This window comes from Pavona decussata, unplaced genomic scaffold (genome assembly GCF_977016875.1).
Source record: "Pavona decussata unplaced genomic scaffold, jaPavDecu1.1 SCAFFOLD_321, whole genome shotgun sequence".
Taxonomy (NCBI): domain Eukaryota; kingdom Metazoa; phylum Cnidaria; class Anthozoa; order Scleractinia; family Agariciidae; genus Pavona; species Pavona decussata.
The window spans coordinates 1,625,463-1,649,295 of record NW_028145711.1 but is presented as its reverse complement, the minus strand read 5'-3'; the positions used below and the strand labels follow the sequence as shown (position 1 = coordinate 1,649,295).

The following is a 23,833-nucleotide window of genomic DNA, read 5'->3' as shown; positions in this document are numbered from 1 at the left end:
AAAAATGCTTTCCTTGCAAACGCCATCTATTCAATTTCTGCTTTGTTTTCACTTTCCAAAATTAATTAAAAACGGCTGACCCATCCTTTAATTCTTTGACGCGAAACACAAACACCCTTACATTATTGAGTTCATCAACATCCACAAAAGTGATTACTAAGTACAATTATCGGATTAGCTTCAGTGATTGCTAAATTATTTTGTTTCTCTTTATGAAAGCAAGGTTGCGAAGAAAACGATGACCGTTTTAACCTTTTAGCCAGAATTTAAGAATTGGTTCATGCTTAGCGTGCGTATATCAAGTTATGGGTGCACACGGGAAGTTTGGAGAGCACGAAAGAGGCGTAAGAGTTGCTCGAGGGGTAGCCGAGTACAACTCTAGCTTCTTGAGCGCTCTCCAAACTTCCCAAGCACATCCATAACTCGATATATGCACAGCTAAAAGCATGAACCAACTCTTTCATAACATAGTGACAACAAAGTATCGAAAAGTGGTACTCAGAAAACAGGTTTTATTGGTGATTGATTGCAAAATCTCTCAATGCGCTGTACCGAATAACAAAGGTTGTTATCAGCCGTTTGCAAACATGCCACAATGGTATAATCCGAGCGAGAAAGTTTTATTTGAAATTGTCAATGAAAATTTGCTTCTTTGAATTAGTTTGTACAAACTAAAACTAAGCGACGAAAATGGAGTTTGTCTGCAAGTTGCACACGTCGCACGGCCGTGCGTATGTTGAGAAATGGACCATAATGACGCCAATAAAAATTAGACAGGGAAGCACGCACACAATGTTATAATACACTTTGATTGTGCACGATGTAGTGTGACGGCTATGTTGGTTGCGGGCGCTGTGAAATGCTGGCGAATCTATCAGACTCTTGTTTTCTAAAATAATAGACACTTTAATTTGATGCAAACACTCAGCTGTCTTAATCTTAGCAAACATTCCGTCGAAAAGTTCCAAAGTCGTTTTAGGTTTTAGGAACATGTCGTAAAAATAGCTGGAAACAAAGACGTTTTTTTTTTAATTTTCTGCTCGCCAAGTAAGACCTCAAGCAAGCTTCTGTGATTTAAGAACAAAGAAAGGAACTTTAAACGACCGTACATTGGTGTATATAGAACACCAATGTCTTCATTCTAGTGGAATACTCTCTAGGTACTCTCTATTTTCCTAATTGGGCGTTGATCATTTTGTCAATTAATTTGACCAGCTCCCAGTTGGCTTGATGGCTCAGTTTGTAGAGCACTGCACTGGTATCGCAGAGGTCATGGGTTCGAATCCCGTTTAAATCTGAATTTTTCCAGGCTTTCTTTTCGCAACTGCTTAAGTTGTGTAAAAAGGGGGAGGATCTTTCTTGTCGTTGATTAATTTTTTGAATAACTAAGTTTTGCCAGAGCTGATTGAATTTGGCGTAATTAATTTTGACTTGTTTATTCGTTGATTTATTATGAAAGGCTTGGTAGACATCCCGAGAGAGATTTGAAAGTATTTTCGTTTCGTTGGCGTCGTGCAGTTAAGGACAAAAAAAGCAAGGACTCTATGTCCTTTGGAATTTCCGCAATTAATAATGCACAAAGGCAATTGTCGCTCTTCGGCACTAGATTTTCATATCAATGGCCGTTTTGATAACGCCCCTCGTTATCCCTATGGACGACCTTGGGCAATCATTTGTTGTTCGTCAAGTTATTCGACTCTAATTTAAAGACAGGACAAGACGCATGATGTCTCTGGACGAACTATCTTCCGTTGTTCGTCTTGAACAAAGCACTAGAGACTAACTTGAACCAGGCGAACAACAAATGTTTGCCCAAGTTCGTCCATCAGACGGATAATCCGTCCGCTAGCTAGTCACTTAAAATGGCCATCGTTGCTTTGAAAACAAAGATTCTTTAGCTATCAGTTCAACTATCTCTGTTGAGCATCTAACTTTCTTTTGAAACGTCCGGTCAAAACTGCTTCATCAGGTGCGATTAGAGATCTTTCGGTTCTAGTAGGAGTACAACTGCAAGTGTTTCCAATAGACAAAGATTGCGCCACGTGAACCAGTGTCAATTTGGCGGGAAAACGATATAGCTGTCGTCAGTTTTACTACGAATTTTTGTGAGCGCGGCATAGTGATTAAAACAAGTCCTCGAAACGTAGTGGATCTCGTCTTGTTCGGACACGAAAGGGCTTCAGCAGCTATCATAATTCAAAACAACTGCTACAAGTTTGTCGGTCACAAACTTATTTGTGAAGTGAAGCTTCCTGGGATATAGTTACCTCTTCTTAGTTAACCTTCGTAGTCGTAGTCGTACTAGAATCTAAAGGTATAATGGGTTGGGCAAAGTCCTCAGTGCACACAGTACTTGCTTGCAGGAAGAGGAAAGCGAATCTCATTCACTTTAAAGCCTTATTTGAGTCATCGTAGTAAACTCAGCTGAACAATCAGGATTCAAGTTGATTTTAAAAACAATGCCAGAGCAAGTTTCACTGAACAGCAATTGAACAAGAGGCTGAAGTGTTTTTACTCATTTTATTTTTTTAAAACATATAGTCAATAAGCACAGGAGCAAGTTACAAGCTAGTGGTCAAAATGAAGCGGATACGCCGGTCAGTTTGCGTTAAATGACGGTTTTGTTTGATCGCAATTGTAAATACAAAAAAATAAACGTACCAGTGTGGTATTGAATTGTTGCTTATCAAAATGCAAGTGTGAACCAGTACAAGTGTGCTCAAAACCGTTAACCCTATCCAGACACCGAGCTTTTGTTGTCTTCCAACATCCTCAGCCCATTGTCCGGGGGAATTTCTTCCTAAATCTACATTTCTTGTCCTTCTCTATACTACTATATGGAATGACCAGGGCCAGGCTTTCGCTGCAGTCACCAGTTTCACCGATGCACATCGATGTATTGGTAGCAATAGGCTGGTATGCATATCGTCTATCATCTCGAAAATACGTCTCATTGAAGATAAACGCCTCGTCAGTGGTATTACCGCATCGATGCTCCTGCCAATGCAAACGAAAATGTCAAAAAAACATTGTATATCACTTGTACATGGTTTATATCTGGTTAAAGATGGCTATATAAAACTTGACTTCTCAGTAGCAGTTCGCGGCCAGTTTATTTGCAACTTCTTGCACAACCCAACTGTCTCTTTTGAATTTTGGACAATATTTCTGGTCTGGTTTCTAAACTTGGAAAAACCAACTCGGGCAATATCATCACAATACATCTAGTTCAATAACGGCTATCAATACTTAATTTAAAACTAGTTATACACTCTTTTCTTTTCTTTTTTTTTTTTCTTTTTTTTTTTTTTTATAAGAATATACTTTATAAGAATATCGAGGCTGAAAGTTGCGAAATGTGACGAATATTTTAAGAATAAACCCGAGGCTGAGATTTTCAAAAAGGTATATTTGTGTGTTGAAAATCGGTAAATACAATACAATTATATGTTTTTAACTTAACTGTGTAAAATTATTTCTTCCTCCAAACGGCAAACTACCTAAGAAAACGAAAAAGCCTACTCTAGCTATAGCCAAATGTTCGATGTTAATGACAGTTCGATGAACTGTACATGTAATACATATGCACAGTACACAGCACAAAAGAAATGAACTAAACCGCTAAAAGTATCATAATAATTTTTTTTCTTTGATATTGATACCCCAATATATTCTAAAACGGAATGTCATAAGCTATAATTTAAGAATAATACAAGAATATTTTCAGCCTAAAATCGGCAAAAAATATATAAAAAATATTTAGCCTGGGCCGGAAAAACAACATTCTTATAAAAAAGAGTGTATTTCAAAGGCTCATTCGCGGCAACAAAAACGAAACGTTTTAATACCGAGTGGGGGAGCGAGGGGCGACTTATTGAAAATCATGAGCCCATAACAAAAGTTGAATTGGCTTTATAAAATGGTTCCTCGCAGCCAACTGCGAAAATATAGCAGCAGGCCCGTAGCGGGGGGAAGGGCAGGGGGGGCTTGAGCCCCCCTTCCCCCCACCCAGAATTTTTGGAAGTTAAAAAGTAATGTGCCCAAAAATATATAATTAAAACAAATTAATGTTGAATTCTGACGCTGCAAGTACCTTTTCACAACCTTTAATAGTCTGTTTACTACCTGTCAGTTTCCTTCGCTAACGGGCACTCTTATCTTGTGAATCGGAAATAAGAATCAAAATGGATTGAAATCAACCAATCTGAAGCTGTGAAAGCTGTCGAAATAAACTACTTGTTTTCTAAGACATCCGCTCATTTTAAGCAATACAAATGTCCTTAGTTTATAACAATTTAGTGTTCCCGCATTGTCACTCAAAAAAGCCACACAAATATGTCCTCAAGACCGGAGAAAAAAAAAATTCTTCTGCAGTTGGATTCTTACTGCCCGAATCCAAATTTGAAAAGAGAAAGAAAAATTTGTCGTCGTTTGTCTACGTTCTCCTTCAAACGTGAAATTAGGAAACTTCACGTAGTAGTCCACGTTAAAGAAAAGGCAAAAACAGGTACCTAAGAGTGTAATCCAGGTAAAAAAAGGAATTGTTTTACTTACTAAATCTACCGGATTTTTTGAATAAGGTGATGTTCTCGTTGCATCTTAAACTCCCAAATCAGTCTGTTTTTGAGTGACGGGGGGTAGTTTTGTTTCACCATTTTGCTAAGCCCCCTCAGTTGTTTTAGCCTTGCTACGGGCCTGAGCAGTAAGGAAAACACAAAGTTTTCATTTCGTACAAAAAAAAAAAGTTTCACCAGCATCAAGCAGCACCAGGAGTTCATGGCATTAAAAGTTCGTAATAGGCCCTTTAGTGAGTGATCAGACACAAGAAAAGTTGTGAAATAACACGACCCTTCCCCGTCTCTAAACGTAATACCGCGCGTACCACTCTTCCCACCGCCACCCCTCTGCAAGCCTCGTACCACTCGCTACACTGACTCACCAATTTTTGGTGCCTTTTTTCGCCAGAAGGAGCCTACTTGAAAGCTCTTTGTAAACAAATCAGCAAAATTTGGGTTCTTTTTCATTGATACGGTATGTCGATCATTCACATTGTGGCATAAAATTGTGCGGGAATCAGCTCGATAGAAACACATTGTTTGAGAATGAAGCCGCGTTTTCGACATAGCTGTATTAAAACATTCAGTGAGCGTTTTTAGGAGAAAGAGTTACATTCTACAGGTTGGCATTGAAGTGATCATGGAATTCAAGCAAAAGAATCCATACGATAAGCCTTAGAGCTTGAATGGGTCAAATCCTGAATCTGTTTTATGCGACTTACCTCAAACACTAAGGTAAGATTTGACCCTTTCTGGATGACCTTGAGTGCGTAGTGAACTCCGTTATATTCAACCTGAATACATTTTAGTCCATTTTCTTGGCTTTTGTTAATCTTTTTTATCTGAAAATCTTAAAGAGGCAATGTATAATTATTGCAAGTAAGATTTCAATGAGCATGTTGTTAAATACAAAAATATTATTGACTAAAATATTCTTGATTTCCAGCCGCTAAAAGAAAGGGGTTCCATGGCCTCAATATGACAACGGAGCGAAGACATTTGTCGGGGCTTCAGAGGCCTTTCCTCTCCCTCGCTGAACAGGACATGAAATCAAAAAAAAAAAAAAATTGCGGTTGGGAGAATGTCCATAGTAGCAAGGATAATGATCATTTCTGATAGCAAAATCTCGTCTTCAGGCGAAAAAAAATCCCCCCGCCCCTAGGATTTGAAAGTCGATCATACATATATATGAAAGAAATGTGATGTCATCCGAATTTGTAATTTGAAGGTCAAAAGTTCGACTCCTATTAATTGGGACAAATCAGATTTTCGATTCTTTTTCCGAGTATGCTTGTGCACTTACTGAAAAAAAGAATACATCAAATACGTCTCCCATTTACTCCCCAGGCTTAAACCATAACATCATTTTTTTTTTTTTGTTCAAACATTCTCTCATCGATATTCAAATCCTATCAGTATGCAGGATGTTTCTCACATTTAATTGCCTTAAGTAATCGGAAGGTCTTTTTAGGTTCAGCTCCTGTTGGGACGGTGATGTATGCCTTCAGTCCAGGCTTAACACGAAACATTACAAGAGCTTGCACTATTTCACAGTTATTTTTAACAAAACAATTATTCCACTCGCGCTTTAGTGTTGGATTTGCTTGGTATGATTATATTAATCATTTCATATCCAGCAAGCTCAAGTGAAAAACTAAAACAAACGTGCTAAAAATGTTATTTAAATGAACACTTTTGCTGTTGAAATAGACGAGGACGGCAACATCTAGACTGCAAAGCAGTCCGAACTTTGGCGTTGCCAGGTCAATCGTACGAACTGACGCGCTCTCAGTCAAACGACGGGTGTGCAGCTCGCGCTCAGATATCCATGCTTTTGTAGCTCTGCTCCCGAATAGGGCTTTTGGGCCGAATTCGCGCTTTCCATTTAATGTCTGTTTTGCAGCCTTGGCCTAAGCACTTATGCTTTTGGGAAAAAAAGGCCAAGGATGATCATGTACACGTATATAATTTAACGATGATTTAAATTAACTCAAGCATATAATTCTACAACATTTTTGTATCTTACCTTAGTAATAGGAGTAGCTACCAATTCTTTCCCTTAGTTAAAGTTTTAATTCGACTCAAGAATAAAGTTACTTACTTCCTTACTTAAAAAATTAATTGATATACATAACTAAGAGACGTAGTTGAAACTAATAGACGCGATTGAAAATTGTAAGCAACAGTCACTTTATCCAACTTTAAGAAGCCCAAGGTCACCCTTGCGTATGCCTGCTTTAGAGGTCTTTAGCGAGGGACAAGATCTTTCTTCCATCAACACTTGACCCAGTAAGTAAGACTTTGTAATCTTTGTACGAGTCTTACTTTTGAGATTGAACAGAAAAGGCAATCTCCTCTCGGGCCATTTGTAATTGCAGTTGACCTTATCATGAGAACTGTAACCGATAGGAACTTACTATTTAGTTATTCGTTGTTTTTATTCTATACTTACGCGTTGAAAGACTAGCAGTATCTCCTCCCCAATTCAGATCACATTGACGCTTTCCGGAAGAGTTTGTACAGTTGTCAATGTCTATACTAACAAGATTAGTGCTGCAAGGCTTCTCATGTCTGTACATGGAACTAAGAGTGTAATATGCACTTGAACTTGGCGTGACTCCTACACAGGCCAGGACTACCGCGGCTATCTGAAAAAGGAAAATAAACAAACTTGTTCTCCATATCACTTGTATGCACGTTTACTTCAGTCGCTCTAAACGTTTTGATATATTTGACATTTGACATTTTTTTATTTGTACTCTCCACTCTTACTGTTAGATAAGTGCTAAATACAAAAGTTGGAGGTATATTAAAGAACATGGACTAACACGCAGCTCATAAATACAATTCAAATAGAGGTGAGGAGAGTAAAGGGGCACGTCTAGTAAAACTAATACTGTGCCCCTTTAAAGGAAGTAAATTGATAAGAAAAGTAGTTAAGTAGAATGGAAAAAATAGAAAGATATAGCAGAGGGAAAGCAAAAACAAAGAGAAACGAAAATAATTAGAATAAAGTATCAATATGAGCAAGTCCTTTTAGCCTTTCTGCATTGGAACGCTCTTTGTTTCTTCCTCCTATCTCTCCGTCTGTCTGTCTGTCTGCCTTCAGCTTTAGGAGGTATCCGTCAAACAACGGATTTTATTCCCAAGGAAACATGTATAACAGGTTACAATGGGCTACTTCAACCATGGTTTGACTATTGTGGTACGTATTTTATGAGACATATGCCAGTGACGTTGGCCGAGAGACTTCAAAAGTTACAAAACTGGCTGCTGAAGTTATTACTAGGCAAGAGGATGGAATCAGGTCGGATGGCATCTTTCAAAACCTAAAGTGGATAAAACTAGGTTCTGGACGTTTTAAGTACAAAGCGCTCACGATGAACAAAATCAGCCAGAATAATCAATGCGCCGACCTGTGCACAAAAGCTCTTCAAACCCGCAGTAAATATGAAACATAATTTTTGATAGACACGACAATATATTGTTTCTTTGCAGTAAGTCCTTTTGATATTCATTTCTAATTTCATACAGTTATACTAATCGGAATTCTAAGGGTAAAACACAGTGTCAATTTTTCTTTCTTTCTTTTTATATTTCAAATTTAAATGAAAGATTCTTTGGCAAATTCCCTTGGCCGCTCTGCTTCACCCACTTCGAAACCGGTTTCGTTTTCGTTTTTATCGGTGTTTTTAGTTTTGATCAATATCAGCGATAGAGTATGACGAGTCAGGGTTTTGTCTATTGCCATCAGCGAAATACGCTCAGCCTTACAATTTTTTGAGTAGTTTTAACGACCGAAACTATTCACATTGAAATAACCACTGTTTTCTTAAAATGATACCTGCGTCCTTCCGTTTAGTAATTGCTGCTAACTTCCCCTCCCTCTTAAGTTTAGTACCCAACAACAAAACCTTAGCAAATAACTCAAGTGCTATAGTACAATTTACCAATTTTTATAGTTTTATTTGAATATTTAAGCAGCTTAAATTTTTAGAGAATGTACCTTTTTTAATTTCTGTTTTGCCTTTATTTCACGAAATCGCATATAAACTTGAATGTTCGCTCTTTATAAGTACCCACAGGAAATAAATCAGGGGCACCCAACGACAGCTTTCTCTCAGATCCTTTGAAACGCTATTTTAGGCTATCTGGAGTGCCTTTAAAACTCTTTTAGGCCGTGCTATAATATTTTTATCTGTTCGGTCATTCTAGGGGAGCTTGAGGCTTTTCAAAATTACTAGGTGTCTTTGTCCATTTCCGAAAACCTTAGGTCTTATTTCATTCCCGAAAATCTTAGCTGACCTTTTTTCGGCACCCGGAACGACATTTTTATCAATCGGAAAACACTAGGCCTTAAATTTCCCATATCACGAAAGTTCGAAGTGAAAATTCTCTTCAGAAAATTGTAGGAGTTTAAGGGCCTTTCGAACAGGTAATTTACCGAAACGATCTGTTGCAATTGGTCCCCCTGATAAATGCCCATATCGCGAAATTTTGACCGACTGTAGCTCTTGTATATCAGAAAAAAAATTTTTGATAACGATTTCACTTACTGTAAAATGATACATTTGGATGACTCCGACTTCTCGTTATCTTCAAATCTTCAGACCTCCGGGACCGGGTATATATATTCTCTTGTTATCTTCAGTTCCTCAAAGCTATGGTTTGAGGAACTTAACTACAATGCCTCTGCTTTTATAAGATTCTGAGTTCAGTCTATTTTTCGTAACTATTAAGTAATGCTTTAAACATTTACGCGAAAGGCGTGATGCTCTCGCACATAACATTATATCACCCTAAAAGAACGGAACGGAAAAACAGGACAGATCTAGAACCCGAGTGGGCGGGGGACGGCTTTTAGACCCCTTTTATTTCCAACTTTTTAAGAAACTTTCAACTTTCGAGGGAAACTATAAGCTCAAAAATCAAAATGTCAAACGCTCAACTCTCTCTCAGGGAAGAGTTATCACTCTGTTGAGATTCCAAAGTCAAACCACGAACTAGACAGAACTAACGGCAACAACTTCAGTTTTGGTTCCAACCGTCACGGTTTTCGGTAGTATTTGAAAGTACCGGATTTAGAGGTTAAACGGGCGGACTTAAGACCTTGAGTGACTGACGAAAATTCCAGAACTCTACTGGATAGCCGCAACAAAGAAACTGTAACAAAGGTGAGGTAAAGTTTGAAAATATCACAAGTAGGAAGTAGGGAATCATCGAGTTTGGCCGAGTTCGAGTTCGAGTTCGAGTTCGAATTAGACTTCGAGTTGGACTTCATAAAAAATCGATAATATCGATTTGACACACGAAATCCATCTATCAATTTTCACCGATTTCCGTTATCAATCAGTAGAAATCATCCGTAAAAATCGCCTACGTCTCTTTCTTCCTTTCGTGCGACGATCGTTTTCTCACAAGGGACCACTGCCGCTTGTATTATTTCGACAGGCGCGTAAAAACCAGACGCTTTGTTCAATCACGTTCTTAGCTAGTTTTATCAACAAGCTCAATTTGACTGGCGAGCCGCTGAGCTGTTTGAATAAAACTAGTCAGTCTACTTGACTTGCGAACCGCCAAGCTTCTCTATGTATAGCCCCCTCAAAATGAATGTGAGTCACTAGCACGTGTTAAGTTTCGAACTGATGAGAGCTATTGAAAGTGTGTGGATGACAAAAAACCCGCGGTTATTAGCCACGCAGAAAATTCAAAATTATAAATGCACAGAAAGGACAACTAACCGCCAGGTTATACTCCCGCTTTCGGGTAATAAAAATTCTGACCTACTGTAGTTTAATACAGTCAACTCTCTCGTAAGCGTTTACCCTTGAGGCACGGCAAAGTGGTCTCTTACGGGAGGTGACCGCTTATGGGAAAGATCAACAAAATAAACCTATTACTGGATTGATTAGTTAACTACATAATATTACCTTACCAGCTAAAATTAGGCAAATAGAAACTGATTTGTTTGATTTTTTCACATCTATTCATTCTTCTGATGAAACTTTGTATAACATTTTGGAACAAATCACTGTAACAATTCCTGTTTACCTACAGATCTAATTATAGCCATCTTCTCTGTCTGTAAACTGTTATCATCTCTCAGCAGTCCGGGGTAGCGTCATTAAAAATTGAACTTTTGTCACTTCTGAGCAATGATTTACTAACGATCATATGTGGTTATGGTTGTGTTTTCACTAGGCCAATTTATTGGCTGAACATTCTTTTCTTGGTGGTTGTCTACAGACTGACATTAACTAGTTAAACACGGTATTTGTTTTCATTGTGCAATTTAACCCGGAATTTGAGCCGCTAAATTAAATATTCAAATCACAAAAGCGCACAACTTTCAAAAATGGCAGCAGACGAACCGCTTTTAATAACTTCTTTTATGTTGATCCTCGTTATATTTATGCCAAAAAGAAGGAGTTTCTCTCAGAGGATGCGGTTAACGTCTGCATAGATGAGGAGGATGCGACGAAATGTTGTCCAACGGCAAAAAAACATTCCTAGCCGTAAGTGCAAGGCCTCTGGTACGGTGGCTCATAAGGGACACATCGATGTTTTTCGTCGCAACTTAATAACTTGCGATCGCAACTTATAACTCGCGATCGCAACTTACTAACTTGCGATCGCATTTTATTATTTTGCGATCGCAACTTACTAACTTGCGATCGCAAGTTAATAAGTTGAGATCGCAACTTATTAACTTGCGATCGAAACTTAATTACTTGCGATCGCAAGTTAAAAGCTGACGATGAGGTCACCGTTGCACGTGCGTAAACCCATAAAGATGGCGGTAGGAGATAGCAAAGAGTGACAGGCCTCCACGATTTCTAACAATGGAATCATTTTTGATGTGTAACCTCTTTATATTTTTGCTCTGACAAGCATGTCATTAAGAGATTTTCTTGTGTTTTTTTTTTTTTTTTAAAGGAAATTAGTGGTGGCTCTTTGAAGATTTCTAGTAGGAAAGGCTGGTTTTGTATTAAGTGCCATTTTCCCATTAAGAAATGTTTGAGGTTGGGCACTGATGGTTGATATTGTGTTACAAAAGGCAATATTTGTTTGGGGTGTTGTCTTTTTGCTTCAATGCCGATGACCTTTCTGTAAATTTGACATCTGATAAAATATTTTCAATCAGATTGTTTGTCGATTGCCAATGCAACTTCCACTACTCTGCAACTCTTGGTCTACTGCATTTACTACCCTTTCAATTCTAGACTGATTCCTTCTTCGTCGAAGCCCTCGAGACCTAAGAATCCTTTTTAGTTGACGTAGACTTAAGCGAACGCCGTTACACAACAGCAGAAAAGACATAATCTCGGGGTAGTTAAAACCGAGGCAAAAATACTGTTCGATCAAATAATTTCGTTCATGGTTGCCATCTATATTCCTTAGGGTTGGCAGATAATCTGGAAGAGCCCAGCCATCTGAAAATTTCAGTAAAACGAAGAGAGTGGTCAAAAAGAAACGCTCACGGATGTAGTTACCAACCATCTTTTCCCACTGATCAAGAGTCAACACGCATACGCATGCTCGCATGTCCATGTAACCAAACATGTTAATTAGTAAGTTGCGATCGCAAGTTAATAAAGTTGCGATCGCAAGTTAGTAAGTTGCGATAGCAAGTTAATAAGTTCCGATCGCAACTTACCAACTTGCGACGAAAAAATCGATGTGTCCCTTATGAGCCACCGTAGTCTGGGCTTATCCGGCAACACCACAGTTTTGGTTTTGAGGTATTGTTCAAGTCATCTGTCGTTTTTCTGTTTCGCAAAGTGAACCACGAGGCGAACTGAAACACGAAACTAGCGTCTAGTAAATAATATTGCCAAATTACTTGACAGGCGGCTGTAACTACGTGCAATGTGATTGGCTGCAGTATTAACCAGGACAAGTTATACCTTCTCGCGAGGTAGTATAACTCTGCGCGATTTTCCGGTCTTAAAAGCGAGATAATCTTTTGTTTTCTCTCGTGAAAGCAGCTTGCATTTTTAACTCGCTAAACAAAAGACGAACTGTTTTCGCTGTATTTCCGGACTTTTCCGGCTTTATCTAGCTGAAATTGTCCCAGTGAAAACACAACCTATGTTGGGTGGTCGCTTATCGGAAATAAAAAATAAAAGAATATGTGACCTGAAAAGAATTTCTGACCTAAAAAGTGGTCGCGGTCCCTTAAGAAATGTGAGTTGTTGTCGCTTAGGAGAGAGCTCTTAAAACAGTATTTAACTGATCAACAAAACGGTTGTTTACGACAATTTAATAAAAATTTAATAAAATTTAATAAAAACTAAACTAGTGAGCAGCACTCTGCGAACTATAGTTGTATAACTTCTTTATTTCCTCCTACGCCTTTCGTGTGACTAACGCACACTTCGTCAGAGAGTTAAACAATACAACATGATGTGCCAGTATAAACTCAAGCTAGAGTTAACATTTCTTTAAAACACACCTACGGAATTGCATATAGGAAAGACAAACCCCGCGGTTATGCGTCTAGAAAACAGGCAATAAATTTCGGCAAGGTGTGACATACTTTGTGCGTGATATATTGGGGCTAAAACTGTAGGCCCCAAAATTATATCACGCACAAAGTATGTCACACCCTGCCGAAATCTACCAGTGAATCTACTCAGTGGCACCCAACGGATCGTTTCGGTAAATTATCTGTTCGGAAGGTCCTTAGCCCTCTACAATTTTCTAAAAGGAATTTTCACTTCGAACTTTCGTGATATGGGAAATTTAAGGCCTATTGTTTTCGGATTGATAAAAATGTTGTTTCGGGTACCGAAAAAAGGTCAGCTAAGATTTTTGGAAAGGAAAAAGACCTAAGGTTTTCGGCAAATGGTCAAGAATGCCCTACTAATTTCGAAAAGACTCAAGTTCCCCTAGAATGACCGAACAGATAAAAAATATTTTAGCGCTGCCTAAAATGATCGACCCATAGAGCTTTAAAGCCACTCCAGATCGCCTAAAATAACGTTTCAAAGGATCTGAGAGAAAATTGTCGTTGGGTGCCCCTGTCTACTGCCTGTTTTCTAGACGCATTACCGCGGGATTTGTTTTTCCTATATGTAATTCCCTAGGTGTGTTTTAACGAAAAGTAAACTCTAGCATGAGTTAGGTATATATACAGGCACATCATGTTGTATTGTTAAACTTCCTGACGAAGTGTGCGTTAGTCACACGAAACGCATAGGAGAAATAAAGAAGTTATACAACTGCAGTTCCGGAGTGTTGCTCACTAGTTTAATGTTTATTAAATTTGGGCTAAAAACGGGTCGCTGTCTCTTTAGAAATGTGAGATGTGGTCGCTTAGGAGAGAGCTCTTCAAACAGTATTTAACTGAGAAACAAAACGGTTGTTTACGAAGTGATCACTTACGAGAAGTGGTCGCTATGAGAGAGTTGGCTGTACTGAAGCCACTCGTCCGTCTAAGCATGTAAAGCTACGGACAGATCAATCCAACAACAAAACGTTATTTGTTTATATAGTATCTCCCAACAGACTGTTTAGATCGATGATGAAATGAAGTCAACACTTATATTGTATCGCCATACAAGAGAGAAAATCAATATCAATGGAACTACTGAACTGACTCACTGAAATCGCGCTCAATCGTTCCAAAAACCACATAGGAGAAAGGACAACAGACAAGGGAGTTCACATAGGGATATTTTTTTTATTGAAAATTCGTTGGTGTTTTTAAATTGAGGTCACAGACTGTATCTCTTATAGAGCTTGGGGTCCTGTGGATAAACGTGTGTAACCGGCCAAAGGTATCGTCACGTCACTTTTACTTTCATATCGCCACCCTCTGAACAGTCGAAACTGTTTTCTTTTGTTGTACGCCATTTATTATTATTATTGTTATTATTATTATTATTATTATTATTATTATTATTGTTATCATTAATATTATTATTATTATTAATAATGCTTGTTTTTCTTTCGACTTTGCGTGACATTGTTTTTATTTAGTTTTTTTTTTTTTTTTTTCATTTCTAGAGCTGCCAATGGGATCAGGCCAACCTCTTTCTACAGATGTTTCTCTCGTCAATTTGCAGTCCTTAGTCGCACGTCTCATCAACTTGGCCCACGCAAACGTCTACACAGAAGAACATAGCAGCTCATATTCGTAGTTACCAGACTTTTTGGGTACTGAGGGCTATGCAGCCTTTTCCTATCGATGTTGAATCCATCAGCTTATATATCGCATATTTAGTTGCTCAGAAACGAGCGTACGGTACCGTACTTAATCATATTAGTAGCCTTAAACTTGCCCATCGCCTTGCGGGCTATGAACTCACTTGGAGTTCCGATTATCACTTTCAGCTTTTGCTGCGGGGTGTTAAGCGTTTTTTAGGACAAGCCGTTTCTCGCAAATCTCCTATGACCCCTTCAATCTTGCATGCTGCATTTGATCTTTTAAATTTTCGTATTCCCTTACATGCGGCTATATGGACTTTGTTTTTAGTCGCATTTTTCACTTTTTTGCGCAAATCTAATCTCGTACCCGACAACACGCGGCAAATTTCCTCCAAGGGTATTACACAGGCAAATTTTGTTTTTACGTCCGCGGGCGCTAATATTCATGTTTCCGCCACGAAGACTATCCAGTGTCAGCAACGATCTCTTATCCTGCCTATTCCCGCCATCCCTGGGTCTCGTCTTTGTCCAATTTTAGCTCTACGTCGCCATTTAGCTATCAACCCGGGCCCTGTGTCTGCTCCTCTTTTTTCAGTTTTCTCGGGTTCGGGTTTAGCACCCATCACTTACAAGCAATTCTGCGTTTTTCTTTCTAGGGTCTTGTCTAAGCTCCATTTAGATCCGGCGCTTTATTCCCCACATAGTTTCCGCCGGGGCGGGGCGACCTTCGCATTTGATTGTCATGCACCTTCCGAGATCATCAAATTGCAGGGAGATTGGAAAAGCCACGGTTATCCTGTTTATTTAGAATTGTCACAGCAACAAAAACAAAGCGCGGTTCACGCTATGGCAAATAAGCTTCAGTCTATGTTTTCTGCATAAGTTGTATCATCTATATCACATTAGTTTTCTATCATGTATTAGTCTTTTATTTCTTTCTTTCAACCCACTACCACTTTCATCACCCCAGTTTGGGCACTTTGGCGTTTAGGTTTATTGTCAAGCTATCGATCAGCAGTTTCCTTTAGGCTCAATAAACTTATTTTTGCCCAAACTCGTGTGTCGTCTTGGTAACGTGGGTTGATTGAGAAATCATTTATTAATGATGGTTAATTAACCGGTTATAGAGGTATCGAATGTCTCTTATAATCGACTGTGCAGACCGCAAGGACATCTTTTGTAAGATCCGGAGACGAGGCGTAAGCTCTTACCCACCTCTCCCTCCCTAATCTTTTATGATCTTCGTGAAGTTAATAATCATATTGTAGTTTTACCGTTTTTCAGTTTGGTTGCGTTTAGGTTTATTGTCAAGCTATCGATCAGCAGTTTCCGCTTGGCTCAATAAACTTATTTTTGCCCAAACTCGTGTGTCGTCTTAGTAACGTGGGTTGATTACCATGAAAAAAAAAAAGAAAGATTAGAGAAGTTATATGAGTTTCAACAGATCCGTCACACAATCTGCTAGCAAGACAAACGCTCTCCTTGTTACGTCCAAAGGTCAAATTTACCCCATGCATGTGCCAGGCATATTATGCTAACTGTGGGCCAATTACAGAACAGCTTTTTCTGCTGTGTCAATCAAGGTCATGCGCGTTCACCTGCATGTCCTTGTTTGTTGTCACATATCTCTGATCTTTCTTAGCGGTGTTCACAAGATTACCACCCACGCCCCCCCCCCCCCCCCCTTTGTTTTTGTTAGCATGATTCTTCTAGCTAGACTGTTTACAGATCCTGTTTAATTAAGTATAATTCAATATAACCTCTTAACTCTTACATATCATTCTTAATGTTAATCGTCAGTATAATTATGACCAATTATACTGTGCTCCCTTCTCTGAGGACTTCAGTTCTATGAGCTGTAGTTTACATTTTGCATTTTATCTGTACTGTGTTTAATTTACCTCCAATGCAGAGAGACGTTGTTACAAGGGTTATAGTGACCGTGTACTTGAACTTGTAGAGCACTTGTCTGCCTATTGAGACTTATTACTCGGCGGGCCGTAAGGCGGACCGAGTTAAGGTTTCGGTAGCATTATCAAATTCTTTTTTCTTTTTGGGGTCGCGATGGGCCGAGAGATAAGACTTCGGGACACGAGTTATTTCCCTATCCCGTTTAAGACAGAATTCAAAATTTTCAGGCCCTTTCTAAGACATTTAACCCAAAATAACACCCTGTTTAAGACTAGAATGAAATAAGAATATTATTAATCCGAAAGCCTTGGTCCTGAACGGCGCATGATAGCCGATGATAGTTGATGATAGTCAAAACTAGAATGTACCCCTCTTTAAGGACACCCACTTATTATAAGGACAGAACTGACCCTTTTGAATCAGCTCCGTAAGTCTCCTTCTTATCTGTTCCTCCTCTGAGTTGCTCTAGTTCTTGTTATGTTCAGAGCTATGGATCAGAATGAGAACTTAACTGCCGGCTTTGATTTTATAGCCGGATCAGTTCTATTCTTCGCAACTATAAGCAATGCCTCAAACATTTATGCCGGAAAGAATCGTGCTTGCACATCACTTCGTCACTTCACTTAAGTGTCAATGTAACTAGCGCAGAACACTAATTGGGGACACTTTCCATATCGAATTGGAATTTAGAAGTGAGCCTCTTGGAGCAAGGACGAGAACCAACAACAAACTCAACCCACATATGACGCCGTGTTGGGGAATCGAACCGGGGCCACATTGGTGGGACGGGAATGCTCTCACCACCCTTACGTGATGTTATACACCCGTCTTTCTCTGAAGTTTTAGAAATTTTGATAGTGTTATTTTAATTCATGAATTTCATAACACGTCTTCCAAAAGCAAAAGATATGCTCACCCCTTTTCAAGGCATTGAAGCGAATCATCTTTTGTAGAAGTTGAGTGCTATTCTTTAAAATTTAAAGCGCTATTGGACTGAGATGGAAAGGCGCTATATAAATAAAGCATTGCCACTCAATACCAACAATTTCGTTCCTTATCTGAAAGTAAGGGTCAGTAAACAGAATGTGAATAAACTCTTTTGTCGTTTTACAATAAAAAAATAAATGTTCAGGAGATTCGATTTCTGTTTTACAAAAGGCACAAAAAGGCAATTCAATTATTTTAAATCTAAATAAAGTTGAACCTCTTTATTACGGACACCAAGGGGACAGGAATAAGTGACCGCATTATAGAGGTGTCCGTTTTAGAGAGGTAGGCTTTATATGGATTTCGGTCTCTCAGGGACCAAGTGAACAATGTAATTTTTTATTAGTGAAAACAATATTATTTAATAATTTGTATTGAAATTTCCTAAGTTATTTGTCAAGAGTAGTTTTAAATGGTAGAGAGTATATTTTTTCCATTCTACGAGACACCCGGAGCACTTGAGATCTATTTTATTTTGAGCAGACGGAACGGTTTGCTTTTTGCTCGCAAATTCCTTGAAGATCATTTTTGATGTAATTTTTGGAATGGTGACTCCAGTGCTGTCTATTTTGATTTGAATAAAATCATTCAAAGGAGGATGGATATGTTGTTGATTTTCTTTAATTACAAGTCTCCACTCGTTTGGGATAGAATTAACGATGCTCATTAAATTGAAATATTGAATGGAGAAAAATGGTATTTGTGTAAGTAAGTGTTGTATTGTAAGCCTATAATAGGTAAAAATATCAAAATAAAAAAAAATGCGAATAAACAGCCCAAGCAGCCGCTAAAAGGCCATAGGCGCCCTAAGCTAAAGCTGTGGACGATAATCATCTTGCGTAATAGCGGTCACGGTGAAAATTCAAGAGTTTATATGAGAATATTTACGATCGGGTTTAGAGTGTACAAATACTGAAAAGCTCTCTTCAAACATGACATACCTTGCTTCTAAGGTGTATTGTCTATTGTCTTTTTGCTTCTTTCGCTGATTTGAGGCCATTTTAGCCACTTAGCACTTTGTAGGTTTCCTACCATAGGCCGGTAGAAAACCGGCGTTAAGGGATTCGTATTAATCGTAAAAGAACGTTCATTTTGTGGTCACACTCTAAAGAACGAGGCATAGTCGTACTTTTAGCGGAGCGCGCGGAGCCCCATGATTGGTAACAAAATTTGGTAACACGTTGTTGCCAGAAAATTTTGGTTAGGTTATGACGTCAATTACGTCCGTCCGTTTGTCCGTACGTGCGTACGCAGCACAGCAGGAAAACCAGTGCGAATGGCAAATTCGAATTCAAGTATGTGAAGCTGTGCTGCTGCCCGCGTTTGTTTGGCGGGAAGTTACATCGGCAACTAACCAACAGTGGGAGAAAGAGCAAGACAACTAGCGCTGGGAAAAAAAAAACAAATCGACTCTTTAATAGCCGGCACATTATAAGCAGCTTTATGCCGCATACCAGCCGGATCTTGAAGTGAAATCATTTTACTCCGATCCGGCGCGACGAAACCTTGGATTTTTTCCTCTTGAAGTGAAACTTTTCGCTCACTGAACGAAAATATTAGCAATGGAATAAAAGGAGTTGTTATTCTCCAAGGAGGCGAGTATTCCTGTGTTTTCGTTGACAAAACTTTGCTGGTTTGCTGTTTTGCAAGATATTGTTTATCTTGCAGTGTTGACACGCCGGCTCTTCAACTCAATACTGCTAACTTCAGCGCATTTTGACGTTAGGTGCCAAAATAGTCAAACAAAAGTCTCACAACACTGTTTCGTTGGCATAAACTACTGACAAGTTTATCTTACATACATTCCTTATTTTAGCATTTATTTGTGACAATCTTGACGAAGAACAAACACAAATACTTAAAACAAAAGGATATAACGGCAACTGAAGAATATTCAATAAGATGTGTGAGTATTTTTCACTGAAAGTTTTTGCAAAGAGCGTTCGATTAAAACCGAATGTAAAATAAAGTGTGATTTCATTTTCATCAACACAAAGCTTACGCAGAACATTTTTGCGCTTGTTTGTGTGAATTTTTCAAAGATCGTTATTTAGTTTACTGTCACTGCTTGCTATGAAATGTCACAGTTTTTTTTTTTTTGTATTTTTTTTTCCATTTATTACTCCAATGATATATTTGAAGTCTAGCGTGGTTCTGATGTTTACGTTTGGCTTTCTTGATATAAAAATTTACTAGAGAATGGCAGTGCTACGTAGTGCGCGTAGAATGTTCGCAAACCGGTTCGCCTCGATCGATCATCTTGAAAACTAAAACAGAAATAACTAAATTAAAAGAGAAAAAATAAACACTTATTCACCTGCCTAGATCTTGAAGTGCTATCAAAAAGGAATTGTGAAGTTCTGCTTTTAGTCTTGGCTAAACATATTTATCCCATGTCATAGAGAATACAGCCAATCAGAAAGCTAAAAAACCGTTGCATACTTTGCGGTACACAACGGATAGCATTGCACGAAAAATTCCTGGCGTTCCTCGCGGCCTACTAATTTTTTCCCGCCGAAATATCGATTGAAGAGCACGCGACAGGTCAAAATTTTTATTCAGAAAAAAGTTATTGTCAACAACTAAAACATGGAAGGAGAATACCCCAGTTTTAACCTTAATTTTGAGTTCTTGGAACCAGGCGTCGAACAGGAAAGTTAATTCAATGAGTAGAATGGGATAAATTAATTATGCAGTACTTTCTCGTGGTATACCGTGAATATCCCACGCGGGATAATGTTTCTTTGTATACACACTCGCCTAAGGCTCGTGAGTATACAAAGAAAAATCAATTCTCTCGTGGGATATTTCACGATATACCACTCGAAAGCATTGCATAACTAGTACATATTAACACTCGCACACTGTTTTTTTTTTTTTTCCGGCAATCATAAATGACGCTTCGTAAGAAAGGATGACGGTCCATACGAATGTTGCGTAAAGGATAATGAGATGCACGCTCCGTATTTAACCGGAACATGCGGACATGTACAGCAGATTGCTATTTCGGTCCTTATGAAGCATCCAAAAAATTCCCGACCTAGAAACTTTTACTTTCACTTTCGATGTGTAGCCTGATTTTATAAGGCGGAAATTAGCGAGTATGGCAAATAGCTCATGGCGATATGTCAAAAAGGTATGCTTTTTTGGTTTATTTCAGTTTTTCGCTACAGAACGTCTGATAGCGCTTTTATATCAGTATTCTGAACTCTTCGACAGAAAATGCTTTCCTTGCAAACGCCGTGTATTTAATTACTACTATGTTTTCACCGGTTAAAATTAATTAGCAACGACTGCCTCATCTTTATTCTTTGTTTTAGTCCTCTCAGTTGACGTGCAACCACATACAAACACCCGCAAAAGTGATTACTTTAATAGCATAATACTCCAATGGCGGTGAAATTATTTTGATGATAGTGCGCGATTTAGCGTGACGCCTGTATCGCCCGCGGCCGGTATGCATTCGAAAACTGACATTCTGCAATTTTGGCCCAATAAAATCCCGGAAGTGCTTAATTTCACTTTCATTTTCTGTAGGACAAAGGAACATTTGGTAAACAAAGGTTGTAACAAAGACGTTTTTAATTTTCTGCTCACCAAGCAACAGTTCAAGCTCACATTAAGGGCTTTCCAAAGCGATAAATTGGGAAACCGTCTTGTCGAGCACCTATCGTTTTTTATTGGATTGGAGCCAGCATATTGACCAAAAAAATCATTTCTGTCTCGTAACTCAGTTTACCAATTGGCCGGGGGAAGGTATGGGGGGGAGGGGAGTGTCACCTTTTTTTTGAACCAAAATACACTCGTTGTCCGAGACTACAGATCAACATGAGTAAAATCTATACCCATTTTCAGACTAACACAGCTAAAATATGATAACCCTCGTGCGACATATTCCTAAGTAGCTTAAATAAGGGAGAACGCTCTCCCCCTGGGCCCATTAACCTTCGCTTGAAAGTGAATGGTCTAAGAATAACCAGAAATTGCTTCTGTAAGCATATTCGCAAACTGAAACCTGTGGGTTTTAATCCTTAAATTAGGGGAACAAAAGACACTACAGTTTGTTGATATAACAAATGTTTCCTACAATTATCTACAGCCTTTGTCCGAAAAATTCCCCGAAGTAAAGTTCACTCACATTTTCGAACGGACAAATTAAAGCAGCATGTTCTAAAAATAATGATGACAAAGTACATTATTAATATTGCTCGCCAAGCAAGTTTGTGTGATTATTGGAATGCCAACTACTCTCTTTAAATGATTGGAGCCAGCATTGACCAAATTGTTCATTTTTAGCTCTGTCTCGTGACTATGCCACTTGTTCGAGGAAGGGGGGAGGGGGGGAGGTTTCTTTAAGGTCACGTTTGGTGGGGGTGTGCCTTCGTGTTTGTCACCCAGATATGATTTAGTTTGCCTAATTCACTTTCGCCTGCTAAAATCAATACCCGATTTTGGATTACAGATTAAAATAATTGAAATTGCTATACCCATTTACACAGTACAACAGCGTCTAAAAAATCATTCTTTAATAACTCGTAGAAGGAAGTACTTTCCTACTCCTCCCTCCCCCCCCCCCCCCCCCCCTGGCCTATTGACCTTGGTTTAGAAAACGCTTCAGTAAATCACTTTTAGCAAACTACGACCTGCAGCCAATCACTAGGCCTTAGCTATTGTTCCGCTATCAGGTGGTGGCGCCAGCTTGGTCCGATATCTTAGCATGTGGCAAAAGATTTTTGTCGTAAAAATCCGTTTACAAAGCGTATTTTTGTTTTGTAGTCAGCCGGCGGAAATTGCGGCTTTTGTCTCTAAAAGTGGGCTCATGTTTGAACCGGCTTGCGGGCACGTGACGTGATATCCAAGTTTTTTTGCCTACATATCGTATGGTGAATGATCACATGACAGTTTGTTGAATAAGGGACTAACTGAAAACTGCAAGGCTGATCTGACTGCGTAGAAAACATAACACGGCAAGGGAGTATCCTCCCCCACCCCCACCCCCCTGTGCCCATTGACCTTGGAATTGTAATGAGTGGTCTATTAAAAGAAAACGCTTCAGTAAGCACTTTTAGCAAACTAAGGCCTGCGGCCAATAACTGCGTTTTGTTTCAGCTATCAGGTGATCCGGTGCGTGCCTTGGCAAGATCTTCTTCGAAAAACATCCGCTTACAAAGCACAATTTTTGTTTTCGAGTCAGCCGGAAATTTCGGTTTTAAATGTTTAAAAAAAATGGTGGACTGCCACCTGATGTTTGTAACTTGAGGACACGTGACGGGATGTCCAATTATTTTTCCCCACAAATTGCAAACCGTACTGGCGAATGATCACCTGACTGTTGTATTTTCGTTGGAAAACCACCGGAAGACATTCTTTACAGTGTTCAATTGATCTCACGGCGGATAGGTATTCCCAGAATTAAGATTCCTAAACTATAATTCAGTTTTGTTGACATTTGAACACGAAAATTGTCGAGCCACTCGCAAAGCAAACATTTTGTGTAAATTAAAAGAGATGATACTCTTCCAGATCATACCAAGTAGAAGAGCCCGTGAGATATAGGCCGAACCGTCTCTCAACAGTTTTGATCATTTGCTATTTTTTAGCCAAGAGGTTTCGATACTGTCCTTGTATTTTCGACACGTTTTGGTACCCGCTCGGTATGCGGAGAGAAACCGATTCACGTGAAAACATACCAATTATATTAAGAAGAATCTCGCCGAGAATAACTGGTGCTTGGGCGCCGCCATCCTGATATTTCATGGTACAGAGGGCTCAGGTATAACCATCGGTTTTATCACTAAACGGATGCTCGCACTGGAAAAACCAGTTTGACGAGAGAAAACAAGAATGACTTGTCCAGAAGTTCGGGCTGCGGCGGCTTCAAAGAGTTGACGCGATTCAGGCAGAACCTCCTTTTCTCCTCCTCAGCAAAGAAAAAGACAAAAGGAGCTTCTGCTAACAGGGCCGGTCAATTCTTACGCCATTTGTAATGGGAGTTGACCTAATTATGAGAACTGTAACCGATAGGAGCTCACTATTTAGTTATTCGTTGTCTTCTATACTTACGCGTTGAAAGGCTCTCAGTAGAGACTCCCCATTTTAGTTGACATTGACGCCTTCCGGAAGAGTTTGTACATAGGCCAGTGTCTATACTAACAAGATTGGTGCTGCAATCCTTGTCATCTCTGTAAATGGAACTAAGAGTGTAGAAACTTGAACTTGACGTGACT

General features: G+C 39.0%; 2 protein-coding genes and 1 long non-coding RNA gene across 4 annotated transcripts in view; 2 read left to right on the top strand and 1 right to left on the bottom strand.

Annotated features, from left to right (window-relative positions):
* The window catches only part of LOC146453978 (uncharacterized), a 52,818-nt gene extending 43,548 nt beyond the window's left edge, over positions 1-9,270 (bottom strand). The window contains exons 1-4 of one of the 2 annotated variants that reach the window (XM_085096087.1): positions 9,113-9,257; positions 7,009-7,204; positions 5,279-5,406; positions 2,512-2,997 (exon numbers count right to left, since the gene is read on the bottom strand). In XM_085096087.1, coding sequence (XP_084952213.1) covers positions 2,773-2,997; positions 5,279-5,406; positions 7,009-7,204; positions 9,113-9,127 — 564 coding nt within the window. In that variant the 5' untranslated portion in view covers positions 9,128-9,257 and the 3' untranslated portion in view covers positions 2,512-2,772. Of the gene's footprint in view, positions 1-2,511; positions 2,998-5,278; positions 5,407-7,008; positions 7,205-9,112 lie in introns of those variants that run through there. The other variant, XM_085096085.1, reaches the window with a different exon arrangement.
* LOC146453976 (uncharacterized) overlaps positions 1-23,833 on the top strand; it is a 36,877-nt gene extending 13,044 nt beyond the window's left edge. The window contains exons 2-3 of the long non-coding RNA XR_014859395.1: positions 6,772-6,933; positions 23,600-23,833. This is a non-coding gene — a long non-coding RNA (uncharacterized LOC146453976). The remainder of the gene's footprint in view (positions 1-6,771; positions 6,934-23,599) is intronic.
* On the top strand, positions 11,350-16,070 carry LOC146453977 (uncharacterized). Its single transcript, XM_085095975.1, has 2 exons — positions 11,350-11,355; positions 14,634-16,070. Exons 1-2 carry the CDS (start codon positions 11,350-11,352, stop codon positions 15,588-15,590), a joined length of 963 nt encoding a protein of 320 aa, XP_084952101.1. The 3' UTR covers positions 15,591-16,070.